The 16,924-nt window shown below is 44.8% G+C and overlaps 2 protein-coding genes across 2 annotated transcripts in view; both read left to right on the top strand.

Annotated features, from left to right (window-relative positions):
* LOC148431240 (uncharacterized) overlaps positions 1 to 14,615 on the top strand; it is a 157,425-nt gene extending 142,810 nt beyond the window's left edge. The window contains 2 exon segments of the mRNA XM_088466168.1: positions 13,657 to 13,678; positions 13,680 to 14,615. Of these exon segments, the coding sequence (XP_088322294.1) occupies positions 13,657 to 13,678; positions 13,680 to 14,601 (944 nt within the window). The 3' untranslated portion in view covers positions 14,602 to 14,615.
* Positions 10,613 to 11,914, top strand: LOC148431241 (uncharacterized). Its single transcript, XM_088466171.1, has 4 exons — positions 10,613 to 10,697; positions 10,817 to 10,914; positions 11,033 to 11,573; positions 11,835 to 11,914. Exons 1-4 carry the CDS (start codon positions 10,613 to 10,615, stop codon positions 11,879 to 11,881), a joined length of 771 nt encoding a protein of 256 aa, XP_088322297.1. The 3' UTR covers positions 11,882 to 11,914.
* Positions 14,616 to 16,924: the final 2,309 nt, after the last annotated feature.

The following is a 16,924-nucleotide window of genomic DNA, read 5'->3' as shown; positions in this document are numbered from 1 at the left end:
TACCCAGCTGGAATTCGTAAAGATGGAATTGTGGGAAAACAATGCAGGATATTACATATTTTGGGAAAGGAGACCTGCAAAGCAGGGGAGGCATGCATACCCTACACAACAGGCACCCATTACCAGGACCAAAGTCTCACCAGCAACATCTACAGTGGTGCTTGAAAGTTTGTGAACTCTTCAGAATTTGCTATATTTCTGCTGAAATTTGGCCTAAAACTAAGTCAGATTTTCACAAAAGTCCTAAAAGTAGATAAAAAGAACCAAATCAAACAAATGAGACAAAGAAATTAGACATGCTCATTTTTTATTGAGGAAAATGATCCAATATCACATATGTGAGTGGCAAAAGTAAGTGAACCTTTGCTTTTAGTATCTGGAATGACCCCCTTGTGCAGCAATAACTGCTTCTAAACATTGCCGGTATTTGTTGATTAGTCCTGAACATCGGCTTGGGGGAACATTGGGCCTGATTCAGACCCACTCGCGAGCGGCTGTCCGCTCGCAAGTGGGTCGATGTTGTGGACTGAGCATGCGCACGACGGAGGGAGCTCCGTCGTGCGCATGCGCCAGACGCGACGAGCGAAGGAAAGTCCTTCGCTCGTTGTGTCCGATCAAAGGGGGCGTGCTGTCAATGTTGATTGACAGCACGCCCCCTTTGGTAGGCGTGCCTCCCTGACGGGGGCGTTCCCACGGGAACGCCTCCCGTCAGAAGCCGGCCCACTGACATCACTAGTGATGTCAGTGGGAGTGATTTTGGCTCTGATAGAGCCAAAATCACTCCGGAGCTTGCGGTTGAAAACCTCAACCGCAGGCTCCGGCTCGCAAATTCGATGGTCGCGATGGTCTCGACCATCGCGGCCATCAAAATGCACGCTCATATAGCCTGTGGGTGGTGACCCACAGCTATACGAGCGTCCAGAAGGACGCTCCATTTTCATGGAGGCCGGCCCTCATTCAGAGCGTGCGCTCTGCTCAGAGCGTACGGCTCTGAATGAGGGCCATTACTCCATGCCTCCATACAAAACAGCTTCAACACTGTTATGTTGGTGGGTTTCCTCCCACGAGCTGCTCACTTTAGGTCCTTCCACAACATTTCCATTGGATTAAGGTCAGGACTTTGACTTGGCCATTCCAAAACTTTACATTTATTCTTCTTTAACCATTTTTTGGTGGAATGACTTGTGTGCTTTGGGTCGTTTTCTTCCTGCATGACCCACGTTTTCTTGAAATGCAGCTCATGGACAGATGCCCTGACATTTTCCTTTAGAATATTCTGGTGTAATGCAGAATTCATTGTCCCATCAATGATGGTAAGTCGTCCTGGGCCAGATGTAGCAAAAACAGACCCAAACCATGATACCACCACCACCACTGTGTTTCACAGATGGTATGAGGTTATTATGCTGGAATGCAGAGTTCTCCTTTCTCTAAACATAACGCTTCTCATTTAAACAAAAAAAACTTTATTTTGGACTCATCTGTCCACAAAACATTGTTCCAAAAAATCTTCTAACTTGTCCAGGTGATATTTAGCAAACTGCGGACGTGCAGCAATGTTGTTTTTGGAGATCAGTGGCTTTCTACTTGCAATCCTGCCATGCACACCATTGTTGTTCAGTGTCTTCCTGATGGTGAACTCATGAACATTAATGTGAGAAAGGACTTCAGTTGCTTAGAGGTTACGTTGGGTTCTTTTGTGACCTTGCAAACTATTAGACGCCTTGCTCTTGGCGTGATCTTTGTTGGTCGCCCACTCCTGGGGAGGGTAATAATGGTCTTGAATTTCCTCCAATTGTACACAATCTGTATGACTGATGATTGGTGGAGTCCAAACTCTTTAGAGATGGTTTTTGTAACCTTTTCCAGCCTGATGAGCATCAGCAACTCTTCTTCTGAGGTCCTCAGAAATCTCCATTGTTCGTGGCATAATACACTTCCACAAACGTGTTGTGAGCATTAGACTTCGATAGATCCCTGTTCTTTAAACAAGGTTGTCCACTCACACCTGATTGTCATCCCATAGATCGGCAATACCTGACTCTAAAGGTGCATACACACGGGACGATCTGTACCACCAACGACATGACAGATATCTTTCAGTGAAGTCATCCTGCCACATCTCTGACCAGGCAAAGTTGACAATACCGTCCAGATTGGCCTGCGTGTACGGATGATCATAGATATCGTTATCGTTCATGCGGGAACGCGCATTGTTAGTTGTTCACTGATTAAAAAATGACCGATATAATTGATATATCGTTGAACGATATCGTTATCGTTCATATCATAACGATATATCGTGTGTATGCACCTTTATTTCACCATTAAAATATCTGCTAAGCCTAAAGGTTCACATACTTTTGGCACTCACAGATATGAGATGGATCAATTTACTAAAAAAAAAATATGAGCAAGTCTAGATTTTTTGGCTCATTTGTTTGATTTGGTTTCTTTATCTACTTTTAAGACTTGTGTAAAAATCTAAGGTAGATTTAGGCCAAAATACAGACGTTTGATATAATCTGTATTTAGAAATATTGGTTAATAACAACTATTCCACTTATTGTTCTATAATGTCCTGTTATTGAGAAAAACGCAACAAATAGTTAATATTATAAGTAGTAAGGCTTTCTTTTCAAGAGCTATATGTTGCTATATCTTCAGGACGTCTATATTTCTTTGTTTGAGCCAAGAATAGGACTATACTAATAGAATTTCTATGCTAAGCTTTATCTTGAATATATTCTCCTTAAAAGGAGACTATTGCAGCGATACATCGGTTTAAATCGTCTGCATGAACGTCCTATTTTTTCATTTTTATACATGAATTTAATGAAAAGCTAAATTTTAGACAATATTGTCTTACATAAGAGTGCACCACAAAGGAAATTCTTTGCTTTTGCTGAACCTTTTTTCTGATGATTCAACACCAACTGTCGAAGCTTAGACCCGCCTTAGGTGGCCGCTAAGCCCCATCCCCACTTTTAATTGGCCCGCAACCCACTGTGACCACAGCAGAGGTGACCAGCACAGTGGTGCAAACCATGGATGGTTCGCCATAGATGGTGTTTGTGTCATCAATAATCCCTGATTGGCCCAACGGTGGTAACCATCGATGGACACCCCACCGATGAGCATACCTACTGGGATCCATGGCCTCATGGGATCTGCACCAAACCCTACTATCAGCCTGATACAACTGGAACCATGACTCATCAGACCACCCACATATTGCTTGTCCTCTAGGGTCCAATTAGCAACATCAAAAGCCCTGGTGAGACGCTGTGCCCAGTGTTGTAGCGTTTCCTGGGGCACTCTGGTGGGTCTTCTGCTCCCATATCCCATGGAAGCTCTGACCTGCTGGATATGCGCCTGGTACCTCCTGCATTGAATGTGATTTTAGCCAGTGTCGCCTGTTACTGTGGACAATTCTGGAGAGATGCTGTCATGGGGTTTGGGGGTGCAACGTTGCGGGAACCCCAGTGCAGCCTTCAGACAGCCCCCCAAAGGTAAACTGTCAAAAAATTTGTAAAAAACACTTAAGAACACCCCAAAAAATGACTTTGAAAAAGGGGGTAAAAAAAAAATGTTAGGGTACAAAGTTAAAAACTAGGGAACTTGACTCTGGAGGGATCCCCAAGTACGCCCCAAGTGTTTTTTTTGATTGCAGGTGTTTGCGGCAGGTGGATTTTTCACGATTTTTTCAACTTCACTTTAGCAACTTTTAAATATGCTGTCCCCCATTTTCAAGTACCCCAAATTTGCTGGGATAAGTTATTTTCTTGGAAAAAAAACTCCTAAATACTATTCTGCACCACATATAGAAAAACGTATTTGGCAGCTATTCAGCCCGTTTAAAAACACCAAATACCTTCAGCTAGCCAAATCAGGGGGTACCATAGAGAACCCCCCATGTTAGAGCATCATTTGGGGGGTGTCAGGCTGATTTCCCCAAAACTGACAGTACTTTCCGCTTGTTTCAGTTCGCAGGGTCCCGTTTATGCGTACTTCCATATTGAATACGAGGTAAAGCGTGCACGCGCGCGATACTTTAACGCCTCCAAAACAGGTGAAGTCGGCGGAAAGTCCGGGCCACGTTAAAATATCGCGGCTCGGCTCAAATTGAATACGAGCCTAAAACTGATGCAGGTCTGGGAATTTCCAAGATGTCACAGTACAGTGATGCAACCTACCATTATCTTTACATACTGCTATTCCATGACTTTTGGCACTACAGTGTATACATATGTATCCTGGGTCAGATACAGGTTAGTCAGTGATATATACACACACAGTGGCATGAAAGTTTTTGCCCCCTCCTGGCTTCTTCTATTTTTGCATATTTGTATCATATCTTCAAACACAACTAAATATAAGCCATGCAGCAGGCATTTTGCGAGGCACGGTGCAGGTGGGTCACCAATATCAGACAGGAAATGGATAAAAGGCCAATGTCTAAGTCTCTGTGACTTCAGTGATAGCAATTATCTCCAAATGTACCCATCATCCAGACTCATCCAGGAAGTCACAACAGGACCCAGGGGACGACAGGACCCAGGGGACGACAGGCCCCAGAGGACAACAGGCCCCAGAGGACAACAGGCCCCAGAGGATACCTAAGGAGCCAGAGGACAACAGGCCCCAGAGGACAACAGGAGCCAGAGGACAACAGGCCCCAGAGGACACCTAAGGAGCCGCAGGTATCAGTCGCCTCAGTTACAGTCAGCAATTAGGGCAAACGTAGCACCAACAACTCCCCTTCTCCTAGTAATGGGCACACACTCCCTATATGATCACACCCAGCATCTGATAACACCACCCTATTACTGTACATAAATAGTGTCCCCCTATCCTTACCGGGCACACTTAGCACCCCCCTCCTCCCTTTTTGGACACACTTAGCACCCACTTCCTTACTGGGCACACCTATCCCCCCTCATCCCTTACTGGGCAAACTAATAACCCCACCTCCTCCCTTATTAGGCACACCTATCCCCCCCCCATACTGGGCACAACTATCCCCCCCATAAAGGGCACACCTATCACACCCTTATACCGGGCACAGCTATCTCCCCCCATACCAGGCACAGCTATCTCCCCCCATACCGGGCACACCTATCACCCCCCCCCCATACCGGGCACACCTATCACCCCCCCTTTACCGGGCACACCTATCACCCCCCCTTTACCGGGCACACCTATCCCCCCCCTATACCGGGCACACCTATCACCCCCCCTATACCGGGCACACCTATCCCCCCCCTATACCGGGCACACCTATCACCCCCCATACCGGGCACACCTATCCCCCCCCTATACCGGGCACACCTATCCCCCCCCTATACCGGGCACACCTATCAGTGACAATGGAGCTGCTCCTCTGGGCACAGTGGGGTCACCAGCTGCCGCCGCATCTCTCCTGGGGGCCCCGGAGCCCCTCCCACCCTGACACTGCCTGTAACCCCGGCTCCGCCCAGCGCCTGACGTCAGGATAGTTATTCCGGAGATGAGGAGCTAACTGTGCGTTCCACCTGACTTCCGGTCTGTGCGTTCCACCTGACTTTCGGTCTGTGCGTTCCACCTGACTTTCGGTCTGTGCGGTCCACCTGACTTCCGGTCTGTGTATTCCACATGACTTCCGGTCTGCGCGTTCCACATGACTTCCGGTCTTTGTGTTTCACATGACTTTCGGCCTGTGCGTTCCACAGGCAGGATATATGACTGTACTTTCCGGTTGTTTGTTTTTCGGGACAACGCGGAGAGGAGACATCACTGTGTCCGGCATCCGCAGGTAATGTGCCTACTATACAGGGGGAGCAGCCTGTGGTGTCCTACTATACAGGGAGAGCAACCTGTGGTGCCTACTATACAGGGGGAGCAGCCTGTGGTGTCCTACTATACAGGGGGAGCAGCCTGTGGTGTCCTACTATACAGGGGGAGCAGCCTGTGGTGTCCTACTATACAGGGGGAGCGGCCTGTGGTGTCCTACTATACAGGGGGAGCGGCCTGTGGTGTCCTACTATACAGGGGGAGCAGCCTGTGATGTCCTACTATACAGGGGGAGCTGCCTGTGGTGTCCTACTATACAGGGGGAGCAGCCTGTGGTGCCTACTATAGAGGGGGAGTGTCCTGTGGTGTCCTACTATACAGGGGAAACAGAGTTTGGTGCATAATATAAAGGAGGAGCAGCCTGTGGTGTTCTGATATTGTTATTGTACAGAGGGAGCAGCATATGGTGTCCTGTTATAATTTTACGATAGAGCAGCCTGTGGTGTCCTGTTATTATTATACAGGGGTAGCAGCATGTGGTGTCATTTTATTATTGTTATACATGAGGAGCGGCCTATTGTGTTCTGTTATTATTATTATTTTAATTATTATTATAATATAGAGGGAACAGCCTGTGGTGAATTTTTTTTTATTATAATACAGGGGGAGCAGCATGTGGTGTCCTGTTATTATCCAGGGGCAGCATGTGGTGTCCTGTTATACAGGGGAAGCAGCATGTGGTGTACTAATATTTTTATAGAGAGGGAGCAGCCTGTGGTGTCCTTTTATTACTATGATTATTATTATACAGAGGGAGTAGCCTGTGGTGTCCTTCTGTGTGCCGGCCTCTGAGGAGCCTTATGGAGCTGGGTCACAGGAACCTCTGACACTGACCAGGGCTCTATGGTTGGGGGGAAAGTGGAGACATACTGGTCACTCAGTGTTACATGTCTGACTGTGGTTATACAGATAACGGAGACTCTGATTGGGGCCTCCTATAAGTGGAGACCACTCAGACGTTACAGTATATAGAAGTATATTTAGTATATATCAGACTTAAAACAACCTTTATTGTGTATAATATTAAAATAATGAGCCAAAGATTGAGGCCTGTGTGTAATGGGATGTATCGCCTGCTGAGGTTAATTATTCTATAACAATTAAAAAAATAAATTTCATGATGAGAAAAGACAAAAATAATATAAACTATATATATGTAGAAATGTATAATCCATAGATTTTAGCCAATCAGCCGGATTCGGTGTCAGTAGATAATGCCGCCGTGTTCTTAGGATTCTGTATGTAATATATACAGCTCTATAATGGATAGGTTACTGTGCAAGTGTTGTTCAGCTCCACCGTGAGGCGTTTCCTATTCACACATCAAACCTTGATCAACTCTGCAATGATCAACAGTCCTCATATATTACTTATCTCATCCGCCAGCCGGTTACTATACAGGCATCAGATGTAGGTAAGCTGTCCAGCGAGCCAGTTACTATACAGGCATCAGATTTAGGTAAGCTGTCCAGCGAGCCGGTTATGATACAGGCATCAGATTTAGGTAAGCTGTCCAGCGAGCCAGTTACTATACAGGCATCAGATTTAGGTAAGCTGTCCAGCGAGCCAGTTACTATACAGGCATCAGATTTAGGTAAGCTGTCCAGCGAGCCAGTTACTATACAGACATCAGATTTAGGTAAGCTGTCCAGCGAGCCGGTTACTATACAGGCATCAGATTTAGGTAAGCTGTCCAGCGAGCCAGTTACTATACAGGCATCAGATTTAGGTGAGCTGTCCAGCGAGCCGGTTACTATACAGGCATCAGATTTAGGTAAGCTGCCCAGCAAGCCGGTTACTATACAGACATCAGATTTAGGTAAGCTGTCTAGCGAGTGGGTTATTATACAGGCATCAGATTTAGGTAAGCTGCCCAGCGAGCCGGTTACTATACCGGCATCAGATTTAGGTAAACTGTCCAGCGAGCCAGCTATTATACAGGCATCAGATTTAGGTAAGCTGTCCAGCGAGCCTGTTACTATACAGGCATCAGATTTAGGTAAGCTGTCCAGCGAGCTGGTTACTATACAGGCATCAGATTTAGGTAAGCTGCCCAGCGTGTCCGTTACTATACAGGCATCAGATTTAGCTAAGATGTCCAGCGAGCCGGTTACTATACAGACATCAGATTTAGGTAAGCTGTCCAGCGAGCCAGTTACTATACAGGCATCAGATTTAGGTAAGCTGTCCAGCGAGCCAGTTACTATACAGACATCAGATTTAGGTAAGCTGTCCAGCGAGCCGGTTACTATACAGGCATCAGATTTAGGTAAGCTGCCCAGCAAGCCGGCTATTATACAGGCATCAGATTTAGGTAAGCTGTCCAGCGATCCGGTTACTATACAGGCATCAGATTTAGGTAAGCTGTCCAGTGAGCCGGTTACTATACAGGCATCGGATTTAGGTAAGCTGTCCAGTGAGCCGGTTACTATACAGGCATCAGATTTAGGTAAGCTGTCCAGCGAGCCCGTTATTATAAAGGCACGCAGCATATAGTTGGTCGGTAAGCATGAGTGACAGAACTTGCCATTTGTGGGTGGAGTAAAGGGGGTGTGATGGTGCGAACACAGGTGTGTCTGTGCGTCTAATTGCCGTTTCAGGAGCGTGCATAATACGCATCGTCAGCATACACGTCACATGGCTAAAATTAAAACAGCAGCATTCGCAGTGCTTGCGTTAGGGTATGGTCAGCCACAAGTAGTGCGGATAAGTCCGATGTCAGCCGATGTTACCGATTGTTTAACACACTTCCTGAACTAAGGGAAAGCGGGCGTCTTGTGTAAGGCTGGTGGGCGTCTAATTTTATACCGCGATCGCACAACAAATCTTAGTGGGCGATTGCAGGATTTGCATCCTTTGCCTGCTGACGGCTGCGTGCGAACGGGTCTGAATCGGGCCCAAAGTTTAAAAACAGCATTCATAGGACTATGATCTGTCCTCCTAGACAGCTTTGTAAAGTGTCCTTAATATATTCATAGATCAACATTATATTGCTGTCTATAACACTTACACTTGATCCAGTTACTATAATAGTATAATAACTTTCAGCTTATTAATGTACCCCTGATGCAACTACTTCTTTATAGTGAAGCAATAGTGGAGATGTGTCCAGGAGGGGACAGGGTATTCCTCTGGTATGAATTGGGCGCAGGTTATGTGATTGCTTCCACTGGACCCGGAAGTGAGATTGCTGCTGATGTGTGTTTTGCCTCGATCTCATTCAGTTATAGCCTGATGTACAGCCTGTGTCTTTATGTGAGGTGGAGGCATTCGGTTAACTACTATATTGACTAACATTCATTTGCTCCAATGACATTGTCATGGTCGTTGTTATACATTAATGTCATTGGACCAAATTAATCTCAGTCAATATAGTACTAAACCTTAGAGATTATCTGCTGCCTGGGGAGGTGAGAGGATCTGGGAGTGTCACAGTGACATCACTTATATCTATAGTAATAATACAAGGAAATGACTAGTGGAGGTGAGGGGATCTGAGAGTGTCACAGTGACATCACTTATAGCTATAGTAATAATACAGGGACATGACTGGGGAGGTGAGGGGATCTGGGTGTGTCACAGTGACATCACCTATATATATAGTAATAATACAGGGACATGACACGGGAGGTGAGAGAATCTGGGGGTGTCACAGTGACATCACTTATATCTCTAGTATTAATACAGGGACATGACTGGTGGAGGTGAGGGGATCTGAGAGTGTCACAGTGACATCACATATCTCTAGTAATGATACAGGGACATGACTGGGGAGGTGAGGGGATCTGGGAGTGTCACAGTGACATCACATATCTCTAGTAATGATACAGGGACATGACTGGGGAGGTGAGGGGATCTGGGGGTGTCACAGTGACATCACATATCTCTAGTAATAATACATGGACATGACTGGGGAGGTGAGGGGATCTGGGAGTGTCACAGTGACATCACTTATATCTCTAGTATTAATACATGGACATGACTGGTGGAGGTGAGGGGATCTGAGAGTGTCACAGTGACATCACTTATAGCTATAGTAATAATACAGGGACATGACTGGGGAGGTGAGGGGATCTGGGTGTGTCACAGTGACATCACCTATATATATATATAGTAATAATACAAGGACATGACTGGGGAGGTGAGAGAATCTGGGGGTGTCACAGTGACATCACTTATATCTCTAGTAATAATACAGGGACATGACTGGGGAGGTGAGGGGATCTGGGAGTGTCACAGTGACATCACATATCTCTAGTAATGATACAGGGACATGACTGGGGAGGTGAGGGGATCTGGGAGTGTTACAGTGAGATCTCTTATATCTATAGTAATAATACAGGAACATGACTGGGGAGGTAAGGGGATCTGGGAGTGTCACAGTGACATCACATATCTATAGTAATAATACAAGAACATGACTGGGGAGGTAAGGGGATATAACAGTGTCACGGTGAGCTCATATAGCTTTAATAATTATACAGGGAAATGATTGGGTAGATGAGGGATCTGGGACTGTATGCAGTGATATGTAGTGTCTCCCCCAATACATAGGATTATGCAGTAGTGAAGGCATCCAGTAAGTGTGAGACACCCAGCAGCCCTTCTTGTGTGTCTGGACCCATATTTCCATCACAGTGCCTCCACCTCACTCACTGATATATGAGAGAGACAATAAGCAGAAGATCTACAGTAACACCAGAGAGTATGTCTGGGTGATGACTATCATTGTGTGTGTCAGGTTACTATAAGGTGTCAAGATGTCACTGTCTATATCTCCATGCAGGAGGTGGTGTATATAGAGGAACACAAGGGCCTGTACATGGACGTTATTATGGAGAATCACCGGCCCCTCACATCGCTAGGTAAGAGGAGACTGTCATTTATTGTACAGGGGAGAGCAGGTATGGGGACCACCCATATACACAGATCACCTGATAATCGCATATATACAATGTACTCAGTCACTGTGTGTCTCCAACAGATGGACCCAGTAGCAGATATACCCCACAGAGATGTTCCTGTCCTCTGTATTCGCATGATTGTACAGAGGAGAATCACAGGATCCCACAGGAGCATCAGGTAGGTGGGATTTAGGGTTTCACCAATATACCAAAGTGACCAAAGAGAAGCTGTGTGTCTCTTATACACTGATATTATAATGTGTTCTCATTGAAATCATATTTTGTGGATTTTTTAGGTTGAAGATCTGGCTGATAATAAGGCAGAAAACATAGAGAGAGAAGAAGAGATGTATGTGACTGATATAAAGGCAGAAGATACAAAGGTAGAAGAAACCTATGTGACTAATATAAAGGCAGAAGATATAGAGGGAGAAGAAGAGACGTATGTGACTAATATGAAGACGGAAGATATAGAGGGAGAAGAAGAGACATATGTGACTGATATGAAGACAGAAGATATAGAGGGAGAAGAAGAGACATATGTGACTGATATGAAGACAGAAGATATAGAGGGAGAAGAAGAGATGTATGTGACTGATATAAAGGCAGAAGATATAGAGGGAGAGGAAGAGACGTATGTGACTGATATAAAGGCAGAAGATATAGAGAGAGATAAAGAGACATATGTGACCGATGTGAAGGCAGAAGATATAGAGGGAGAAGAAGAGACGTATGTGACTGATAATAAGACAGGAGATATAGAAGAAGAAGAAGAGACGTATGTGAGGGGTGATCAGCAGTGTAAGGAGGAGGAAATACCTACAGATATCAGCACAGGTGAGTAATAAACACTTATTACAAAAAAGAGTCAAATATTCTCCTTACTAAGTCACTGCAACAATCTCTTATCATACACCTTCCTACAGTACAAACTAATGAGTGAAATGTATCTGCCCTGTGGGGGATTCAGGAGACATCTCAGTCAGACATTGGGTCTGGAGCAATAGCCCCCTTTACTCCCGTTTTATGTCTCACAGTAATGTTTTTGCAGTACAAGCCAGGAGTTCTTACAAGTCATCTTTTCACCTTCTTATTCAGAAACATTAATACAAGGGAAGTCATTAAGGCCCTTTCCTTGGACATAATTCAGTCCCATGTTCGTCTGACACATCGGATGATCCTCCTGGGAATGCTGTTTGATACCTCACTGAAGAAGGTCTTTCTGTCTTTGGAAAAGATTGTGATCATCCAGGCCTTGATTGGTTTCGATCCATCTGTTCATGCTTCTGTTGGGATAACTTGTGTCCTCTGAGGGCTGTTCAGTTCTGAAGGTTCCTTTCCAGGGACCTTCAGTTACATCTGCTATCCAAGTGGCAGTGATCGCACGGAATGAAAAAAAAGTGGGTCATAGGAGCTCTCACTTAAAAAAAATTGGGGTCCTACTACACTGTTTCTGGGCCCCATCACATATTATGGGAGGGTGAGGGCAGGTAGCAGTTAGGACAGTGCTGGTGGCAGGTAACAGTTGGGGTAGAGGGGGTTAAGGGCAAGCAGTTGTTGGTGTAGAGCTGTGGGTAAAGGCGGGAAGATATTGGGGTAGAGTTGGGGATAGAGGGGAGTAAGGGCATACAGCATTTGCGACAGTGCTGGGGGCAAGGAGGGGGCTAGGGGCAGCCAGTGCTGGGGATAGGGAAGGGGTAAGGGTAGATAGCTTAAAGTAATAGTAGCTGTTCCATCCTCACCTACCCTCTCACATTCTTTGCCAGATGGTTGTACCCACTTCTGGCCGGTCACCCACCATTAGCAGCCACAGGAAGTTACCCACAGCACCAACAGCCACCTGTTCACACCCAAAGCACCAAACCCAGGGCAGCGGCAAATGCAGGATTATCTGGGAAGGGGGGAGGGGTTTCTATACATCTTTTCTTTTTTTTAATGCTCATCTTCACCTTAACCCTCCCCTTGGTGCCTAACCCCAAACCTCCCCCCTGGTGCCTAACTGTAACCGTCCGGTAAATGCCTAACCCTAAAAAAAAAAGAGACAACCATTTTTGTGTTGAACTTTTGTCCTTGTCGGCCTATTGACACTTTAACATCCGGTGTCTATCTAGACATTGTCTTCCTTTATACTGTCTATCTATAGTCTGGAATCCAACTCATAGGACAGTTCCTCCGGCCATAATCTGGTGGCTGTGGACCTGTGTGGTTGTGCATTGTCCTGCTGAAAGAACCTCTCCTGTCTTAGTGACAGCATAAATACACCTACTATCAATGCTTGTTTAATGTCGCTTATATAGTAATATGCTGCCATCTTCACTGCAAATTATATGATAAGATTACACAGATATCTGCCTATATATAGTAAATCAAGAAAGATACAATTTAATGTGGGGATGGTGTCATGTACTGGGAATGGAAGCGGCTGTCTAAGTTTTCTGGCACATGTGTATATTTATATCTATCAATATAAGTGTATTTTGGTTTGTTAATGATTTATATATTATCCCAACATCTGCCCATTTCATGGCAATTTTGGGATATTTCACCACAGTCTGTAAAATGAATCTTCTTGTGGGCAAACATTAATTTTTCCGTATATATATTTTATTCCCAGTAGATAGATGGAGCAGCCAGAATGTCTCAGACGATCATCTTGTTATAACTCAGAATTGTGAAATTGATGATGATGACATCACCCGAGATTCTCCAGGAGAAAAATCAATTACCCCAATTATACCCCCAGTACCTCACAGTGCAGATATATTACCTGATCCCTCTGATCATGGGGAATGTTCTGATAAATCAGATATTGGTTCATCTGTTACATCTCGTACAATAGATAAAATATTTCCCTCTTCTGTAGATGCCAAACGTTTTACACAGAACACAAAGCTTATTACCCATCAGCCAGCTAAGGCAGGTGAGAGGCCATTTCCATGCTCTGTGTGGGAAATGTTATACACGGAAATCATCTCTTCTAATTCATCAGAGAAGTCACACAGGTGAGAAATCATTTCACTGTTCTGAGTGTGGGAAATGTTTCACACAGAAATCATCTCTTGTAACACATCAGAGAATTCACGCAGGTGAGAAACCACTTCCATGCTCTGAGCATGGGAAATGTTCTACACAGAAAATAGATCTTGTTACACATCAGAGAAATCACGCACGTGAGAAACTATTTCCATGTTCTGAGTGTAAGAAAAGTTTTACACAGAAATCAAAGCTGGTTACACATCAGAGACATCACACAGGTGAGAATCTTTCAACATGTTCTCAGTGTGGAAAATGTTTTACACAGAAATCAGATCTTGTTATACATCAGAGAAGTCACACAGGTGAGAAACCATTTCCATGTTCTGAGTGTGGGAAATGTTTTATACAGAAATCAGCTCTTGTTACACATCAGAGACTTCACACAGGGGAGAAGCCATTTCCATGTTCTGAGTGTGGGAAATGTTTTACAGATCTATCAACTCTTGTTAGACATCAGAGAAGTCACACAGGTGAGAAACCATTTCCATGTTCTGAGTGTGGGAAATGTTTTACTCAGAAAACAGATCTTGTTACACATCAGAGAATTCACACAGGTGAGAAACCATTTCCATGTTCTGAGTGTGGAAAATGTTATACAAAGAAATCATATCTTGTTATACATCAGAGAATTCACACAGGTGAAAATCTTTCAACATGTTCTGAGTGTGGAAAATGTTTTACACAGAAAACAGATCTTGTTACACATCAGAGAATTCACACTGGTGAGAAACCATTTCCATGTTCTGAGTGTGGGAAATGTTTTACATGGAAATCACATGTTGTTAGACATCAGAGAGGTCACACAGGTGAGAAACATGAGATATATTGAGACTGTGCAAGGTAAAGGACAGGGAGGAGTTAAAGATAACATCCAGGCAGCAATCTTAGGGAAGGCCATGAGGGAGGAGTGGAGGACCTGGTAGAGAGATGATACATTTTGTTTTGAACATGTTAAAGAAAACCATATTTTTGTTAGAAAGCCTCCATTTTGCCCATCTAGGTGCAGGCATAACTGACAGTACCAGCCAACTCTGCATGGGCAAATTATAAGTCCGTAGGAGGGGCAGTCCTTTATGGGGAAATAGGAGAGGCATGGTGGGAGGTAGCAAGGTGGCTTGTGCCTCTGTGGCAGGAAAGAATCATTGTGAAAAAACCTGCTAAATATATTTTCCCCATGTCCCCTAGAGCACCTGCCCTCCAACACATTATAGCTATCCATGTTCAGTATGTTATATCATTCCCCATTTCATGTCTCCGCTCACCCCATACTGTGTTATATCATTCCCCATAGCATGTCTCTGCTCACCCCATACTGTATGTTATATCATTCCCCATAACATCTCTGCTCACTCCCATACTGTGTTATAGCATTCCCTATAACATGTCTGCTTACCCCATACTGTGTTATGTCATTCCCCATAGCATGTCTCTGCTCACCACCAGACTGTGTGTTATATCATTTCCCATAGCATGTCTCTGCTAACCCCCATACTGTGTTATATCATTCCCCATAACATGTCTCTGCTCACCCCATACTGTGTTATATAATTCCCAATAGCATGTCTCTGCTCACCCTCATACTGTGTTATATAAATCCCAATAGCATGTCTCTGCTCACCCTCATACTGTGTGTTATATCATTCCCCATAGCATGTCTCTGCTCAACCCCATACTGTGTGTTATATCATTCCCCATAGCATGTCTCTGCTCACCCCCATACTGTGTTATATCATTCTCCATAGCATGTCTCTGCTCACCCCATACTGTGTTATATCATTGCCCATAGCATGTCTCTGCTCACCCCCATACTGTATTATATCATTCCCCATAGCATGTCTCTGCTCACCTCCATACTGTGTTATATCCTTCCCCATAGCATGTCTCTGCTCACCCCATACTGTTATATCATTCCCCATAGCATGTCTCTACTCACCCCCATACTGTGTGTTATATCATTCCCCATAGCATGTCTCTACTCACCCCCATACTGTGTGTTATATCATTCCCCATAGCATGTCTCTACTCACCCCCATACTGTTATATCATTCCCCATAGCATGTCTCTGCTCACTCTCATACTGTGTTATATCATTCCCCATAGCATGTCTCTGCTCACCCCCATACTGTGTTATGTCATTCCCCATAGCATGTCTCTGCTCATCCCCATACTGTGTTATATCATTCCCCATAGTATGTCTCTGCTCACCCCCATACTGTGTGTTATATCATTCCCCATAGCATGTCTCTACTCACCCCCATACTGTGTTATATCATTCCCCATAGCATGTCTCTGCTCACCCCATACTGTGTGTTTCATCATTCCCCATAGCATGTCTCTGCTCACCCCATACTGTGTGTTATATCATTCCCCATAGCATGTCTCTGCTCACCCCCATACTGTGTGTTATATCATTCCCCATAGCATGTCTCTACTCACCCCCATACTGTGTGTTATATCATTCCCCATAGCATGTCTCTACTCACCCCCATACTGTGTGTTATATCATTCCCCATAGCATGTCTCTACTCACTCCCATTCTGTTCATTCCCCATAGCTTGTCTCTGCTCTCCCCTATACTGTGTTATATCATTCCCCATAGCATGTCTCTACTCACCCCCATACTGTGTGTTATATCATTCCCCATAGCATGTCTCTACTCACCCCCATACTGTTATATCATTCCCCATAGCATGTCTCTGCTCACTCTCATACTGTGTTATATCATTCCCCATAGCATGTCTCTGCTCACCCCCATACTGTGTTATGTCATTCCCCATAGCATGTCTCTGCTCATCCCCATACTGTGTTATATCATTCCCCATAGTATGTCTCTGCTCACCCCCATACTGTGTGTTATATCATTCCCCATAGCATGTCTCTACTCACCCCCATACTGTGTTATATCATTCCCCATAGCATGTCTCTGCTCACCCCATACTGTGTGTTTCATCATTCCCCATAGCATGTCTCTGCTCACCCCATACTGTGTGTTATATCATTCCCCATAGCATGTCTCTGCTCACCCCCATACTGTGTGTTATATCATTCCCCATAGCATGTCTCTACTCACCCCCATACTGTGTGTTATATCATTCCCCATAGCATGTCTCTACTCACCCCCATACTGTGTGTTATATCATTCCCCATAGCAT

Source organism: Taudactylus pleione, unplaced genomic scaffold (assembly GCF_031769625.1).
Source record: "Taudactylus pleione unplaced genomic scaffold, aTauple2 ptg002601l, whole genome shotgun sequence".
Taxonomy (NCBI): Eukaryota; Metazoa; Chordata; class Amphibia; order Anura; family Myobatrachidae; genus Taudactylus; species Taudactylus pleione.
The sequence above is the reverse complement of the archived record's forward strand: the minus strand, read 5'-3'. Positions and strand labels throughout refer to the sequence as shown.